This window comes from Postia placenta (genome assembly GCF_002117355.1).
Source record: "Postia placenta MAD-698-R-SB12 unplaced genomic scaffold POSPLAscaffold_11, whole genome shotgun sequence".
NCBI lineage: Eukaryota > Fungi > Basidiomycota > Agaricomycetes > Polyporales > Adustoporiaceae > Rhodonia > Rhodonia placenta.
The window spans coordinates 80,197-96,522 of record NW_020169842.1 but is presented as its reverse complement, the minus strand read 5'-3'; the positions used below and the strand labels follow the sequence as shown (position 1 = coordinate 96,522).

The following is a 16,326-nucleotide window of genomic DNA, read 5'->3' as shown; positions in this document are numbered from 1 at the left end:
TCTTACTACTCCTACTTATACTGATCAACCATCTTTGCAGAGAGTTGGTCGAATTCCTGGGTTCTGCTGTCTGTTTGGTCCGCTGTCCGTTCCCGGGTCTTTTCTCCCAACCACCGTATTAAACCCCGGACTTGATTGGCGGTGGTTATGGAGGAAAACAGGTGCGACATTTTCCACTGACAAGCAGGTCCACTGATATACCGCGACACAGTTTACAAGCACTACGGTTCTCGGACTATATCTGCCGTTCCGTTAATATGCGGCGCACCTCTGATTTGTACAGCATCTCTGGACGTCGCAAAGCAAGTGCTCAGTGGAGACAAGCGTTACTACAAAGGCCCTACCTCGACCGCTGCTCTGAGGTAAGCATTTCCTTATCGTGTGCTCTAAGAAACCTGCTCTAACTCAATCATTGTGTTTAGGTTATGGGGGGAAAATGTTCTTTCCGCAGAGCATGATGTGTACAAAAAACACCGCAAGATTGTTGGTCCCGCCTTCACAGGCTCCATGTAAGTCGGTGCCGTTGGCAATGTCGTGGCCCGTTTTTAATTCTCCCCGTTAGATATGTCTCAGTGGCGCGTCAGACCGTGAATTTATACAAGGAGATGATCGAGGGCGAAGGATGGGACAAATTGAACATGATTGAGCTTAGCTCGATTAACGAGCATATGCAGAAGGTGCACGCTCTTCGTTCGTCACGGGAACCTGCACTCACAGTTGAGTTTAGTTTGCCTTGGGTGTCTTTACAAGATGCGGTTTCGGAATGCCTTTTCACTGGGTCTCCCCCGATGATCCGGACATGTCGTACGAAGAGGCGCTGGCAACCGCATTATCGGGAGCAGCTGCGCGTGTGGCGATGCCGCGAATAGCATACAGGCTACCTATCAAAAGGTACTCCATTGACGCATCGAGCGAGCGAAACTAACCGCTACGATATAGACTACGTAAATTAGACAAAGCAAACAAGAGGATGGCGGTGCTCATTGGTCAATTCGTCGGAACAAGGAGGTCAGAACTTGCGGGAAACCACGAAGCGGATGATGCAACAGGGCACGACATCTTGACACGTCTCATCTATGCAAGCCAATTGGAAGGAGATAAAGGGCTTACAGACAGCGAACTCGTACGGTTGGCGCATCTTACCACGCTCACGGCTGACTTTTATATGGTCAGATTGGTAACGTGTTCGCCCTCATGTTTGCGGGCCATGGTGAGTTCACGGCAAGCGCGTGGTGTGTGTCGCAACATTGATCGAAATCTTGCAGAGACCACAGGGCATACACTTTCGGCGACACTTGCCCTGCTTGCTCTGCATAACGAGGAGCAGGATATGGCTGTAAAGAACATTCTCGACATTCTCCGTGACGGGAGAGATCCAGTAGGTGCCCCACGCGATTAAGACCGTACCGTACTAAGGTGGATCGGCAGACCTTCGACGACTACCCAAAGCTTGAACGTGTGCGCGCATGCTTCCAGGAGGCTGCACGTATGTTCCGTGAGTACCCCATTTTCAGAACTCATGCATTATGTGAAACCGCTTGTGCATGTAGCTTCCACCAACCTTGTAACACGAGACACCGCCGAGGCCGTTGTGCTGAGCCTGCCTCATACGAACGGCAGCGAGCCGCTTGTCGTCCCGCCTGGCGTCAGGATTCTCATCGACATGATAGGCATACGTAAGTAGACATTATGCGTTCCCACTCATTCTTCGGCGTGACGACTCTTGACTGCAGACTATGACGAAGAGCGCTTCCCCGACCCGGAGCGGTTTGACCCTTCTCGCTGGTTGGGCGTACCAGAGCGCGACCTTACGTTCTTCGGAATCGGCCCGCGCGCATGCCTCGCCAGGAAGTTCGCTTTGACAGAGGTGGTGCTTGTGCTGACAATGCTTCTCCGCGACTGGAAGGTGAGCGTGCGGCTAGAGAGAGGCGAATCAATGGAGCAGTGGCGGCTACGGATCATGAACTTCAGCCTTATTGGGCTTGGATTTGGTATACAGCCCGCGCCCCTAGTGCTTACTAGAAGAACATGACCTGTGCTTGGTCTCGCTGCTTAGAGCTGTTGCAAACAATGTATCCATCGTGTTCCGTTACTCTTTTTAGAAGTCTTCCACCCGCAGCACGCGACAATGTTTCCAGCCCAGATTGAACTATTGCGCAACATGCTTCATAAATTCGACAGACAGGCGAGGCGTTCAGATAAGATCGTGAAGGACCTCAAAGCACATACATATTTCAGGCCCAAGATATTGATACAGCATGCATTATCTGCTCGCCAAATCTTCTCTCATCATACCCGATATTGACGCACAACCCCATCGTCTGCTGCAGTCCACAGATATTCTCCTTGCACAACCCGCACAGCGCGCACAGGATCGCAGTCTGTCCCCACAAGCTCAGCACGCACACTGGGCGCATGTGGGTGCACGCTCGCGACGTACGGCAGCCCGTCCTCCGTGGCGATTGCGAGCCCGACCTCCGCAATATCACCATTCGTATGCGGTGCCGATGCTGAGCGAAAGGATCGGTGCGGCGGTGGTCATCATGCGGATCTGCTCACCCGAGGGAGTGTCCCAGTAAGTTCGAAAACAGCGCTAAACTAGAGCACATGATCACTTTCCTTATTGGTCAGCTACGGGGATTGTTGTGACGATATCAGCGCTTCTGTCCTTCATACCGAGCTTTCGTGAGCAAATGCCGCTAGGCCCCTCAATATCATGATGAGTGGCCGTTGACAAGTTTTGGCCGCTTGGTGACCTTGACCACGGCACAGAATCGTGACTGCGTCCTCCTGCTACACGTTCAAGAAATTTCGCTGCGCTGACATTGAACGTGTCCGTTGTGCGCCTCAACTTCGTCTCGGCTTACTCGATATCAGCTAGTACTCAAGTTCACGGAATACACCTTGGGCTTTCGTTTTTTCCTGATATCATTATTATGACTGATTAAAATGATGTAATTTCAGAAGGTTTGCCGGTACTATATGTATCTGACTACCCTTCGGATCAGTGATCACGTTCAGGTCTTGTACAGGAACCTCAACTATCCAGGGTCATCCGCACGAACAGGTCAGCAGATTGGCACTCATGATCACAAGTCTGCGTATGTAGCGTTTCCGTACTAGGTAGCGCGGAACGTCAAGTGGACTCCAGAAGTACAGTCGGACCACTCATTCATTGGAAGTGGTCCTCAACGGCGAGGCGACCCTAAAATGTTTGCGCAAAGCGCCATCCACTGACGTCAAAAGTCTGGAGCATGCTGGTCGTGACCAATAGTAGTAGTCAAACTCTATGGGCATTGTCCCTGCGGACTTATTGCTCTCCTTCCATACCAGCGTCGACCTTGTTCTGGCTACTGCGCAGCACTATCAGATGCGGTGTGCGTCTCATGTTGTATCGATGCCGTCGCTCACACGGGCTCTACCAAACCTTACTGGCAGTGTTGTGGACGTTATAAAGCCCTATTCTATCCAACCGGGCACCCAGCAGTGACCTGAGATCCCCCCCCCCCCCCCTTCTATACCAGCAGCATGGCCAACATACTCGACCAGTATGCTCAGAAGGTGCTACACGACCATCATAGGAAAGTGGAGTTCTCCCTTCCTCGCCCTGGTCCCAACCAGGATCAGCTTCCACCTGTAAAGGACTGTCCTTTTCCGACGACTGTAGGCATTGTTGGGGGTGGTGTAGCGGGTTTGTATGCGGCTTTGATACTCCAGGACTTCGAAGAGTATGGATACACCTGTCAAGTCCTTGAGGCAGAGGAAGCGCACATAGGCGGTAGACTGTGGACGTACCAATTTCCTAACGGTGATCCGGCAGTTGACTTCTACGTAGGCATCTCACTTTGTACATTCACGGCTGCTCTAACAAATTGTAGGATCGTGGAGCAATGCGTTTTCCAGAAACCAAATTCACCGAACGCGTATTCCACCTGTTCAGCAAGTTGGGCATCGAGAAGGGCGGCCTGCTGCAGCCGTTCATCTTCTCTGTGCCCGAGAATAATATTCTCTACTTCAACGGTCGTTGCATGACAGCACAGGCTTATACCCAAACCGCAGAGGAAGACCCATTCGACATTGGCTTACGTGACAAAAAGGACAAATATATCAAAAAGGCGTTTGGACCTTTCAAGGACGAGTTCAAGAAAAACTTCGACAAGGGTTGGGACAAATTGATGCAATTTGATTCGTACTCCACTCGCACCTACATGAGGTTCGAACTTGGATGGGATGACAGCGTGGGCTTTGTATCGCATTATCAGAGTTTTTTATAGCTGATAACCGAAACTAGGTTATCACATCGTTGGAAGCACTCGCTACGTCGACCAACACTTACAATTGTGCTTTCAGTGAGAGCGTGATGCAGTCTCTCGAATTCGATGATCCCGAAGGGGGCTGGTGGAGGGTGGAGTATGAACACACCTTGCTCGCATTTGTGATATACTGACGGCAGCCGTCGTAGAGGAGGTTCTGGAGTCATTGCACAACGAATAGTAGATCGCTTGAGGTCGAAAACTCTCTTCCAGAAGACTCGCGTCACCGCCATTGCTCCTTTGAATGCAGATAGCTCTGATACGCCCACTGCAATGACACTCACGGTTGAACACGAGCGCGCGCCACGTGTGTACTCACACGTCATCACAACCATACCTTTTTCTTGCCTCTCCCTGGTGGACACAAGCAAATGCAATCTGTCTTGGGACATCCAGACCGCCGTCCGCGCGCTACACTACGACGCCTCCGTTAAGGTAGCCATGCAATTCTCGAGGAGGTGGTGGGAAGAGTCTCCACTCTTGGAAAGAGGCGGCGCGTCCTATACCGATCGCCCCACACGTAGGGTAATTTATCCATCCTATGGCATTGGGAAATCGAGCGGGACCATTATTGTCAGCTACACTACAAGTCAAGATGCGCTGCGTCTCGGGTCTCTAGCAGGCGGCAAAGGCACGCACGCAGAGGAGCGCCTTAAGGATGTGATACTGAAGGATTTGGCTGACATGCATCACGGCATTGTCTCGGTCGAGACGCTGCGCAGTCTGCTGGTTGACTACGACGTCTGGTCTTGGTATAACCACGAGAATTCTGCTGGTGAGCTGCAGCGCATATGCCTGCAATCTAGTTGTGCTGAAGATGAGGGGTCTTTTTTCTAAGGTGCATTCGCTGAATTTGCGCCGGCTCAATTCAGAGATCTCTACCCGAAGGTAACGACACCACCCGGTGGCATTCTCCATTTCGGCGGGGAGGCGACCAGCGTCCATCATGCGTACGTTCTACATTGATTAAGGACACGTACATGCTAACGCGACTGCCCCTCAGCTGGGTGCTGGGTGCTTTGAACAGTGCTTATCGATGTGTGAAGGAAATCGTATGTATAAAGACTCGTATGTCGGATTGACTACAGCCACTAATGGTTATTGGTGTCAACAGCTCCTGTCCGATATCAGGCGCAAAGAGCTCATCGCGAAATTGGAGGAACTGTGGGGCCTAGATAGCGAGCTCACTACCGAGCTTGTCACCAACCAGGTGATCGTGGGGCAGAATCCTTCAGAGTTCAAGTTCGTCTTCAAGCCAACGGGTAGCCTGGATGGCGTGAAAGTATAAGGGGTCGGAAGGTTGATCAATATCTTGCAGTCTCGCTATGTACATGCTTAGGTTCAGCCCCGTATCCCCAAGCGGCTTGCTATGTTGTTACTCATCGGGCATCACAGTGACCCCGATTCTGGGTAAAAGACTCACCATTATAATAAAACCTTGATGGATCCGGCTCCTATATCTTCGTTCTTGACTCGGCAAAAGCAACTCCGAACTAGTCGTCTCGCACGGATGGTGTAACGCATCAAAATATCGGACTTCAAGGGCATGCTCCTGACCCAAGCAAATGCTCATAAGTATAGATTCTGTCGTCAATCATGGGGTATCTGACCGGACAGCGTGAGACAACGACAGACAGGGGGAGCTATAGCATGTGAACACTGACAATGGTTTGACAAGGCCGCGGATCAGTCAAGAGTTGTTTGGAGTACAATCAACAGTGCCTCTTCCTACGTACCTCTCATTCTCAGTGTTTCACTCAGCTGTCCTCCTGCAGTCTCCACAGGCTGCGAACTCTCTCTCGGAGTCTCAACGGGTGCTGAGTAGTGCTATGCCAATGACAAAGCTCCTCAAGCCGCTAACTCTCTTCAATTTCGTGCCATTTCTCCTGCGCAATAGCACGGCCACGCAATCGGACAAAATTGGCAGCCTCCTGTAGCGCCTCCGGGCTGCGAAGACCCGGCTTCATCGGCTGTTGCTGGGGGCGGACGTTACGCGATCACGGTGAATGAATGGTTCGGCGCGACGGTCGCCGCGCACCCATCGCTGGTAGATTCCCTCTCTTTTCCTCCCTGAGCTTGATGGCGTCACAAAGCCCATTCCGTTCCTGCTCGCACCGAATGTCTCCATGTTTACGAAAACGAGGCCCGCGAAGCGACCGAGCTGGGATTATGTGGTTCGAGATGTTTCTTGTTGTTTATTCCAAGCCATAAGCTAGGGAAATAGACTTGACGAGGACCTATCTTTCTTCGACACAGGCGCACGCATGATTCCCGGGCCTGTGGTTGTTTCGATATATATGATTCTACTCATCCACGTCGTTTAGCAAATCCGCATTCTATATCCCGAGTTTTCCTCACTAGGCATAAAGTAGATTGAATATTTCTCGAGTAAGATATGACATGAGATTAACGAACTGTGCTCCACTCAAGCTGAATCGTGTCGGCAAAACCACTGCGCCTGAACCTGACTTTCTATAGAGACAGCGGAAAGCAGAGGAGCTTCAAGACTCCCCTCGTCTCGTTGCCTACACGCAGGAAGACAATGTTCTACACAGGCACTCGGATGCCGTCAAGCGGCGCGTGGATGTCCCAGCTAGTTTCCAACCCAAAGAGAAAGCGGACGAAACAGGTTCCTTCAAAGTGCCGAACAACGATCGAGGCTGCGATCGAACCACTATGATTGGCTGCGCAGCTGATGGTCGACCCTAATTAGGTAACACAAGTCTCAAAATCACTGGCACTTGATTTCGTATTCATATGCAACTCAGCATCCCAACCCACGTGTTTTGAACCCCGCTCGCATCGGAGAATAGCCTAGCGGCGCAAAACACTTGATACTTGTCTCGCTTCCATTCCCTCAACCTTAGATAGCGAGTTTTCGGGTCCAAGTATTATAAAGGAAAGCCTATTCGTTTGAACATCTCTACATCTGCATCTTCACTCTTGCTTTTCACTCCCTCCGGACGAGCGCCCTAATCACGATATCAAAGTGCTCATCTTCTACACAACACCCTACCTGATTCTTCCGAATTCCTTGCCTATTCGCTCATATACCTACCTGACGTCCCAAAACGATGGCATGCGCTGACTGTGTCTCCGGTAATATACACACGGGCACCCCGGTGGGCGAGGAGGTCACCCTCGCAGGCCTTTCCACGTACGCAACCGGAGACGCGAGCTCAAATCGCATAGTCATTTTTGGCATAGACATCTTCGGCTGGCGCTTCGTCAACACTCGATTGCTCGCAGACGAGTACGCCAAACGGGGCTTCCGCGTCTACATCCCAGACCTGTTTGACGGTGCGTGTCCCCCCCCTTTCCCGTCGCGTCTATCGTTGCTGACGCTGGTCGCCACGCTCACAGGGTACGAACTCCCGCAATGGACCTTAAACGCCGCGGCGGATCATGAACCCACATTCACTACGAAAGCTCTCAAGATGCTCATGATTTTCGTCTTCGTTCCCTTCGTCTTGCGCAACAGCAAGAGCGCACAGTCCACCAAGATCGGCGGGCTGCTCGCGCACCTCCGTGGCGCACATCCATCCGCAAAGATCGGCTTTGTGGGATACTGCTGGGGCGGACGATACGCGCTTACCATGAATCCTCAGTTCGACGCCACGGTAGCAGCCCACCCGTCGCTCGTCAAGTTCCCCGCGGAGCTCGAGGATATTGGTAACCCTGTTATGTTTCTTCTCGCGGCGAATGACCACGGATATGACGGCGCGCGGGGGCGTGAGACGGAGAAGATCCTGAAGGGGAAGGGCCTGACGGAGGTGGAGATGCATGTGTATGACGGCGTGAATCATGGCTGGACGCTAAGGTGCAACATGGAGGACCCGAAACAAAAGGCAGCCAGGGAAGAGGCGAAGGAGCGCGCGATTGGTTGGTTTGAAAAGTATCTGGTGGTCGAATCTGAATCGTAGGTCGCGATCAGGAATGGCAAATATTCGCCCTCTTGCTACATATACGAATGCTCTCACTATTGTTCTATGATTCCTTTTTGGGTGCATGATACGCTGCTCAGTAACGTGGATTGGCCCACTCCTAGATTCAGAATATCCTACACAGACCACTAGTCCTTAGCACCCATTTACGCGGCATGTTCTAGACTCGGAGAATGCAAACTGTATGTCCCTGGTATACAGACTGACACGACAGCGAGCGCTGCCTTACTTCTCAATATTGTAAGCGATACTGTCGATATTAGTCCAGTCGAAACATGATACAACCTTCAGAAGGCAGGCTAACTGCGGCACGATTGTTCTCATGAAGTTCGCCACGTATCCACACAAAATGACATCAACGATTGCGATATCTCGAGTGACATTCAGTGGCGCCCCAGTACCTACAGTCCGCACCGACGTCAGCATACGTACACATATTCTGGCATGGTGGCGATTTGAATCACAGGCCCATGGACGCATGATGTGACTCGCCACCAATACCGTGCCCGCACCATAAATACCTCAGTGCTCTGCTACCACTGCCGTCTGCACAACGTTGCTATTTCCCCTTCTAAGTCAATCCTCACCTGTGAACGGACAACATCCGACATGAGGCTACCACCAACACGCATTAGCGCTGCCATTATAGAGGCGTTATCATTCTTCCTGACCACAACACACTCACCAGGCCATGAACATACGGACAAGCCAGGGGATGAAGCCGAGGCTCATCCCCTCATATTTGCACAGAATACGCGGCGCAATGACCTCCAACCGGGAATCAACCTCCGAGTCACCGAGTCACACACGCGTCATGTGTATGAAAGCCAAGTCCCTGTACAACGCTACCAGCATCCGCTTCGTTGGCCCATGCACTGCTGATCGCCGCGCCCAAGCCGCGTGAGTCCTGCACGCGCAGATACGTACTCCTGGAGCTAGACCGGAGCGATGATCGACGCTATGCGCTCAGATTGATTCCACAGAATACATGCGAGGGAGGGCAGGCCCCGAAATCACCCGTGGATACACACAGATTCCACATTACGGAGTTGTGCAAGCCGACGTTTGCTCTGGACTGACACCGAAGCCATTCCGAAATGTGCGTACCTCGGGCCCCTCTCCTGCATGCACCGAGCGGTGACTGATCTTGCTTGGTACTAGTGGCCGCGCATCAGTGTTACCTAGAGCGACGGTGCAGCGATCGACTGGCGACATATACAGTCAATCTACCCGCCGCATCCGGACCATCAACCGTCAATCCGGAAGACGTTGCGTCTGCTCCCGACACCGAGAACGTCACATTGGGCCAACCCAGCTGGCATTGTTTACAGCGGAGAGTCCTCTGTGTGAGATGATGCAGCTAGTAGGTGCCAGCGGCCCATGGCCATGGCTTGTCGAAGCGTACTTTTGCTTCGACCCCTAATCCAAACTTACACGCCAGTGAGGATGGACAAACGATCTACCGTCGCCTTATGAGTGGCAACTCCCTGTCTTGTAGTATGGATGCCTTGTCTTTTTTGCTGCTGTCTTCATCCTCACATCTCTTATCCAGCCACCGCTAGAAATCGTGCAGATGTTATTATTCCGCCTAACCAATAGGCACTTACCTGAAATCCCCGGCAGTCATTCAAGACGTGATCGACGACCTGCGGGCGCGGAACGCCACGCTGAGGATGCCCGCCCTAAGTCTGCTTGAGTTGCATGCATTATGAGAACGAACGGACAGAATTATAGGGGAGCGCCGGCAGGTCAATCACAGCCCGACGGTGCTGCACAAGGCACAAGTGAGACTTGATGAAATAAATCTTTGCATGAAGCTGAGATCCGTTCTGGAGGAAGTGTTAGCGGTTTGCTGTCAGCTGTGATGGACGTAGCTGCCACAGACCAACTCTGAGGCCGTAGCGCAGGGCACGCCACTAAACAGCCTTGTTCGGCAGGACACGCAACCAGGGATTCTATTCGGTCTGCAAGAGGTTGGGTCCTACCGGCAGACACAGGGACCTGACTCTGTGGGTGTCACTCGCGACAGGGAGTGCTCTGTTGGAGTGATACCGGCTGTGTAAAGCCTTTATACTGCATCTACATCAAGCATTTGACAACCAATGGAAGTCACAGAAGTGATAACAACTCGATCATCCTTGCGGCGCGCGTCGACGCACACCCAGGGGTCGTACATATATTGCTTGCATCAAAGCAGAATATTGAAGCTCAGGCGTCGCACTCATTGAAGTGTCTCCTTGATGTCTAGCCTGTGAGGCCAAAGTGGATTGTGGCTGACTAAGTGCGGGAAGGCGACGCTTGTGGTTCTGGATAATGTCCAACCAAGGTGTCCGATTTCCGAGCGGTGCACGCTCTGTATCATGCCGATTGTCTCTTGCCGTTTTGATGGAAATCTCGAGTCGCGCCGTGCAACCTCGCGGTCAGTCGCTGCTACATATCCGCTGCGAGAGATGATGTAGTGCCGGCCACCATTACTCAAAGCGACGGAATCACGCAACTCACCGCGCTGCCATCGTGCCATCCTTATTGTATTCTTCCTAACAGGACGATGCTCATCTGTTGTTGGACACCCACCTGGGCCCGCCACTGCTGCCTTTGTCCACTGTATGTGTCGGTCTCAAGGCGGCCAACCCCTGGGATCAACAGAGCGATCCTAAATATATAGGTGAGACTGTCGTCCGGTGAATTGTAAACATTCCTCGATACTTGTTTCTCAACTGACGCGTATATGGAAGGTCCAAGCCATTTCCCCAGAGTCACCAGCAGACTACTTTGTGTCCGCCGAAGCAACTTGATTGGCAGGAACATGCTGATAGGTGTTAGAGCTTATTGGAGGCTTTGCTAGGCATCGCAGAATCCACTCGAGTACCTGTAGACCCACTTCCAATACTACAAAATGTTGGATACTTCAGCGAAAGGACACAGCTCAGCTGCTACTGCTCATATCAGGGGTCTCCTGCATAGAGCAGCAGCAGCAGTGGTACATCTCTTAGCTAAACGACTAAGCTGTTTGTGCCTTGCGCCACAGGCGAGGAATGTATGGAAGAATGTTGGCGGGCGCCAGGAACAACAAGGCATTTTGTCTGATTTCTGCCCAGCACCGGACAGGCTGCGAATAGAATCCGCCATCTGACTGCCTTCTCAGCGATCGGTTCAGGCTCCATCAACACTGTGCCCAGCAATCTTATGTGCCTGTCCACCATGAACGAGCGTAAGTGCACGAGATTTGAGAGGATAGTCAAGCAAAAGATAGCGGAGGAAAACACGCAAGCAGGATAATGGGCGTGGGAGACGCGGTCACGCGCGCGGACGACGCGACGCGAGAGAACGGGACGCGGTTGTGGCTGAACGCCTCGTGTTCTTCTCACGGCTCATGTTGAACTCGCAAGCGAAGTCGAACTTGACGCGCTTGTTCACATTTCATCGACCGACCCTCGTCCGTCGTCGCTTTCTCTCTCCCTCCTTACCTCCCGCTTTGTACTTCTAGCTGTCCTTTCTCGCAATGATTCCACCACCTCAACCGCCTGAAGAAGTCACTGACATTTTCTCCCTAACTGACGAAGCGCTAGCGAACAAGTACCAGTTCATTGAAGAGGTGCTATTCGGAGTCGCATGAAAGCAAGGTTGAGACAGTTATACTAACAAGTGCTCAACAGATTGGTTTTGGCAACTGGGGTAGCGTTTGGCTTTGTCGACCTAGGCACCATCCAGACGCGTCTTCATCCGATCAACTGCTCTCGCTTCATAACAATAAGATCGCCGCAAAGCTGGTACACCGCTCGAAAAAGACGACAACAACGGGTGCCCGTGTGAGGTCGCTGTATGTTTACACTAGGCCCAGCTAGCTACATGTCCTTACGACCTTGACGTAGATGGAACGAGATGAAAGTCGTCAGACAATTCAGACAAGATCCGCACCCGTCAATAATCCCCTTTCACGAATTCATCATTACGCCCTCCTATGCCATGATTACGATGTGAGTAATTATCGGTGCCTTTCGTGTCTTCGTGGAGGGCACTATAGAGACCGTCCGCTTTCTGCCGCGGTACTGACACTGTCCCTTTGTTAGGGCATATCATCCTCGCCTTGTTCCCGTTGAGGTACCAGAGCATCACGCAAGACAATGGTTCCGCTCTCTGCTCTCCGGTGTTGACTTTATCCACAAGCGAGGCGTCGTTCACAATGATATCAAGTAGGCGTCACGCTCCGTCACCCGTTTCCCATACTAAGCATTTCTGCTAGACCCGCGAATATACTTCTATCACACGAGAACATACCTGTGCTAGTGGATTTTGGTTTTGCAGAGCGATATGATGTCAATTCGTGCAAAGCCTTCCACAGTAACCTATCATACGGTACTCCTGAGGTAAGTAGGGTTGTCTTCGTCCCTGATCCTCGTGAAAAGTATGCATATATGCCATCCTGTAGTACCTTTCACCCGAGCGTGCACGAGGGCTTCCTCACGACACGCGCAAGTCAGACGTCTGGTCCCTAGGCGTCACTTTCTTCGAGATCCTTGTGGGACGTACACCCTTTGAGCATGCGGAGGGCGAACAGTTCACCACGAAAGAAGAGTTGGAGAAGTACTGGAATCGTACGGTATGTCGGAGCGCTTCACGATGCTTTTCGCACATCTGAGGGCTTCGCGTCAGCTCCGCGGAAAGTGGGTTGGCACTTGGAAGATGACCCGGGACGCAGAGAAACTCCTACGGAGAATGATCCTGCCCAACGCTGACTTGAGATGTATGGCATCAGAAGCGCTGCTCGATGGTTATTGGTCGCCAGAACTCCTTGCGCCGTCACACCGTAAGCTCGCCGGGTGCTTTCTCACGTATGCTGCAACTGACCGATGCCAAAAAAAAGGGAAAGCTACCAGCGTATCTCATGCCCCGTCCCTTTCTCTCGGTCTGGAGAAGGACGTGTTCAAGTTCTCCGATCTCATCGCCCCATGGTCTCCGCGCAAGACCGACAAGGGGAAGGAGAAGGATAACAGCAAAGTGGAAATCGTCGCGAAGCCCACGCCTACGCCCGCTACAGATGAGGCCCAGTCGCGACCGGTGTTCAAACCTACGCACGACAAGGAGAACGCTGCCGCCGACGCGAAAGCTGTCACAGAGCGAGACTCTAAGAAGCTTGACCATCGCACCAGCCTGATCCGGTCTAATCACGCCAGATCACAGTCGCAGTCGAAATTGCCGCTGCTGGAGAGTATGTTGACTTTGTTTCATACGCATTTCGTGACTGACAAATATCCTATCATGCGTGTTACAGGCCAAGCTCGCAAGAACATCGTGACGCCGTCCATGCTTGCGACGCTGTCACCTGTAAAGCAGTCACCTGCTGCAGCCTCGCCAATTGTCGTCTCTTCCTCATCGGACGGGAAGGAGAACGCTTCTCCTGCGATCAATAGCAAGAATACCCGTGCACCGCGCCGGCCTTTAGGACCCCGTAGCCCCACACCGCCTACCTCTCCAGCTGCCCCGCTCGCGTCCAAAGAGAACGCCCCGTTGCAGCCATTCAATGCTGTGAAGGTAAGGGAGAGAGAGAAAGAGAAGCAGGCGCGACGCGGCCGTCCATTCAAGGATGTTACGTCTGCCAGCCGCAATGTTGCCGAGGGCGTGTCTGGCATCCCGCGACGGGTGGAAAAGCCGCAGGTGCAATCGAACTCGGTACGCGATCGGATGCGTGAGTGGGAGCGCGAGCGCGCACGTCTGCGCGAGATGGAACTGATAAAGGAGCGAACAAAGGAGGTGGAGGAGGAGCGAGAACGCGCACAGCGCGAACGCGAAGCAGAGGTCGCACGCGAGCTAGAGCGTGAGAAGGAGGCGGAGAGGAGACGCGAGTGGGAGTGCCAGCTGCAGCTCGAGGCAGAGCGCAGGCGGCAAGAGGAGCTGGAAGCGGTGCGCCAGCAGGAACTCCAGAAGGAGCGAGCGCGTGCGCTGCATCAAGTGCAGGATCGGTTACGATTGCAGCAATCGGACAGTGATGGCATCTATGCAAGGATCGCGCCGAGGAGAGGGTCGTCGGTGACGCCTCCTGATAGCGCTCCGCTTACTCCACTGAGCCCGTTGAAGGAAGGTGAGTTTCAAAATCAAAGTGCAGTACGCCTATCGCTGATTATACTGCATAGAACCGTCTGAGATCAGTGCGGCCGTGGAATGCGAGTACCCCCCTGTGGGTAATGAGTCTGGCATTAGCATCTTCAAGCATGGTCTGAGAATGTCGATCGGTGAGTTTGGACCTATAAAGGCCGTTATGTGTCATTGACTGAGATAAACAAAAAAGACAAGACCTTGAGGTTGTACAAATCATCCACCATGGCGCTCGGCCGGTCTACTCCTGCTTTGATTCTCCCCGAGGGAGATGATGACAACCTGTCTCGCAAGAGCATCAGTGCTCGGGCATCATGGGAGGACGATGTGTTGGTTCGCAAAGGTGAGCAGTCATCTCGGCGGCCTTTCCCAAGCCAAATCTTAGTAAAAGCCGATATAGCCAACTCTTCACTGCCGATGGTACGTCATGCAGTCCGAAATGAAGAGCTAGCAGCGGCCAATCAACTCGACCGAATGACATTATGGGCTCGGAATGTCGAAAGTAAGCTTATTTTGGTTATGTGGTCAAGTCGGATAGTAATCAATATTGCGGCACAGAGGTCGTCGAAGACGCGCGTCAAACCTTTGCAGCATCCTCAAGTAGCACAGACCCTGCTCCACCATTGCCCCTGGCACCCGTTTCGCGGCGGGCGTCTCTGACCCAAGCCAATCGGTCAGCACGTGTGCCGCGCAAGATCTTAGCTGCTAACCATATATTTGCCGACGGATACGAATCTGGCATCATGGACCAGACGATGAGCTCATCCAACGGAGCGTCCGTTGACTATGCGGAACAATCCAGAATTCTCGATGCAATTGCTAATGCTACACTGCCGACCATTCCTTCGGAGCCGCCAAGCCTTGCATTGGACCCACAGAGCCCTCTAGTTCCATCTACGCCATCACGTAAGCGACGAGCGACTGTAGTTACACGCTCACCCGAGTCGAAAGCAAAGAGGAACAGCCTGACCATCGACACGGCCTCTCCATCGAAGCGCAGAGAGAAGTCCAAATCTCAGAACGATTTGGCTCGTCCTATCACACCAGTCACGAAGTTGGAATTTGAGCTGGAGAGGCGTACGTAACTCCATAGCATCTTCTACGAGGAATCGCTAACGTCGATCTCCTTAGTCGCACTCCCTACTCGTCCCAAGCGGTTGTCTGCAGTTGTAGATAGGGGTCTGTTCATCGCTTCCCCACCATCGACACCGCTGCCCGATATCGAAATCATCACCGAAGATGTCAAGAATGAATTGACCGAATCACCCTTCCAAGTTGAGCCGTACCCACCGAGGGCCGAGCTCTCGAACTCGGTCAATATGCTTGACACTCCAGAGCGAAAGCACCTCGATGACATTTACGACCGGTGAGCCGCGGACAACAAAACTCTGATTTGTCGATGCTGACCGTCATCGTAGCTTCCTAATGTCAACTGCTGGCGTGAAGAGGGTAGGCAAGGGATACCAGTCTAACAACAACAGGCCCATGTCCAACGTATCTCGAGACGCCATTTCAGCATCAAAGCGTAACCAACGCTTCTTCTTGTCGAATCGGAAACCAATGCCTCCCCCTGTCTCAAGTGAGGATCTACGGAGAGCCAGCTCTGTTGACGAGTTCGGAGTCGTCGTTCACTCTATCGTCGATAACAGTACAAACAATCACGATCAGGGGAAGAACACCGTTGCTATCGTTCGCAAAGCTTTCAAGGCCATTGTATCGGGGAAACCCATGACGGTCAGATCTTAGTTGCTATCCTCCATATTTGCATCCTCTAGGTTTCGCATCACATTTTGTTGACCAGCATTCGGACTTTGATATTGTTCGCAGTTTGCACCTCTGCTATCGTATTGCTCTCATGTTTATCTCGTATCTGCTCCAATTATACTGACGAATCCACCCACGCACGCTCATGATACGTCCGTGTTGACCTGACGTTTGATTTGTTACGGCTTGGTTTCGTTCATGTTTATATGTGT

The 16,326-nt window shown here is 52.4% G+C and overlaps 5 protein-coding genes across 5 annotated transcripts; 4 read left to right on the top strand and 1 right to left on the bottom strand.

Annotated features, from left to right (window-relative positions):
- Window positions 1–970: 970 nt before the first annotated feature.
- On the top strand, window positions 971–4,274 carry POSPLADRAFT_1149050 (hypothetical protein; the record flags this gene model as incomplete). Its single annotated transcript, XM_024486256.1, has 10 exons — window positions 971–1,168; window positions 1,268–1,378; window positions 1,429–1,495; window positions 1,551–1,676; window positions 1,734–1,906; window positions 2,381–2,575; window positions 3,033–3,067; window positions 3,334–3,375; window positions 3,582–3,831; window positions 3,879–4,274. The coding sequence occupies 10 exons, from the start codon at window positions 971–973 to the stop codon at window positions 4,272–4,274; spliced, it is 1,593 nt and encodes a 530-aa protein (XP_024336446.1).
- A 480-nt stretch (window positions 4,275–4,754) lies between these two features.
- POSPLADRAFT_1149542 (hypothetical protein) lies at window positions 4,755–5,727 on the top strand (the record flags this gene model as incomplete). The annotated part of the gene is made up of 5 exons (XM_024486318.1): window positions 4,755–5,088; window positions 5,152–5,263; window positions 5,317–5,365; window positions 5,428–5,595; window positions 5,653–5,727. 5 exons carry the CDS (start codon window positions 4,755–4,757, stop codon window positions 5,725–5,727), a joined length of 738 nt encoding a protein of 245 aa, XP_024336445.1.
- Window positions 5,728–7,264: 1,537 nt separating this feature from the next.
- On the top strand, window positions 7,265–8,452 carry POSPLADRAFT_1075258 (hypothetical protein). Its single transcript, XM_024482797.1, has 2 exons — window positions 7,265–7,613; window positions 7,677–8,452. Exons 1-2 carry the CDS (start codon window positions 7,388–7,390, stop codon window positions 8,234–8,236), a joined length of 786 nt encoding a protein of 261 aa, XP_024336444.1. The 5' UTR covers window positions 7,265–7,387; the 3' UTR covers window positions 8,237–8,452.
- Window positions 8,453–10,478: 2,026 nt separating this feature from the next.
- Window positions 10,479–11,065, bottom strand: POSPLADRAFT_1149045 (hypothetical protein; the record flags this gene model as incomplete). The annotated part of the gene is made up of 4 exons (XM_024486254.1): window positions 10,479–10,698; window positions 10,760–10,794; window positions 10,832–10,910; window positions 10,980–11,065. 4 exons carry the CDS (start codon window positions 11,063–11,065, stop codon window positions 10,479–10,481), a joined length of 420 nt encoding a protein of 139 aa, XP_024336443.1.
- Window positions 11,066–11,759: 694 nt separating this feature from the next.
- On the top strand, window positions 11,760–16,232 carry POSPLADRAFT_1075257 (hypothetical protein; the record flags this gene model as incomplete). The annotated part of the gene is made up of 15 exons (XM_024482796.1): window positions 11,760–11,852; window positions 11,914–12,077; window positions 12,130–12,234; window positions 12,328–12,450; window positions 12,501–12,624; window positions 12,687–12,857; window positions 12,911–13,064; window positions 13,122–13,466; window positions 13,530–14,336; window positions 14,389–14,487; window positions 14,544–14,693; window positions 14,751–14,852; window positions 14,909–15,427; window positions 15,482–15,716; window positions 15,769–16,232. The coding sequence occupies 15 exons, from the start codon at window positions 11,760–11,762 to the stop codon at window positions 16,094–16,096; spliced, it is 3,519 nt and encodes a 1,172-aa protein (XP_024336442.1). The 3' UTR covers window positions 16,097–16,232.
- Window positions 16,233–16,326: the final 94 nt, after the last annotated feature.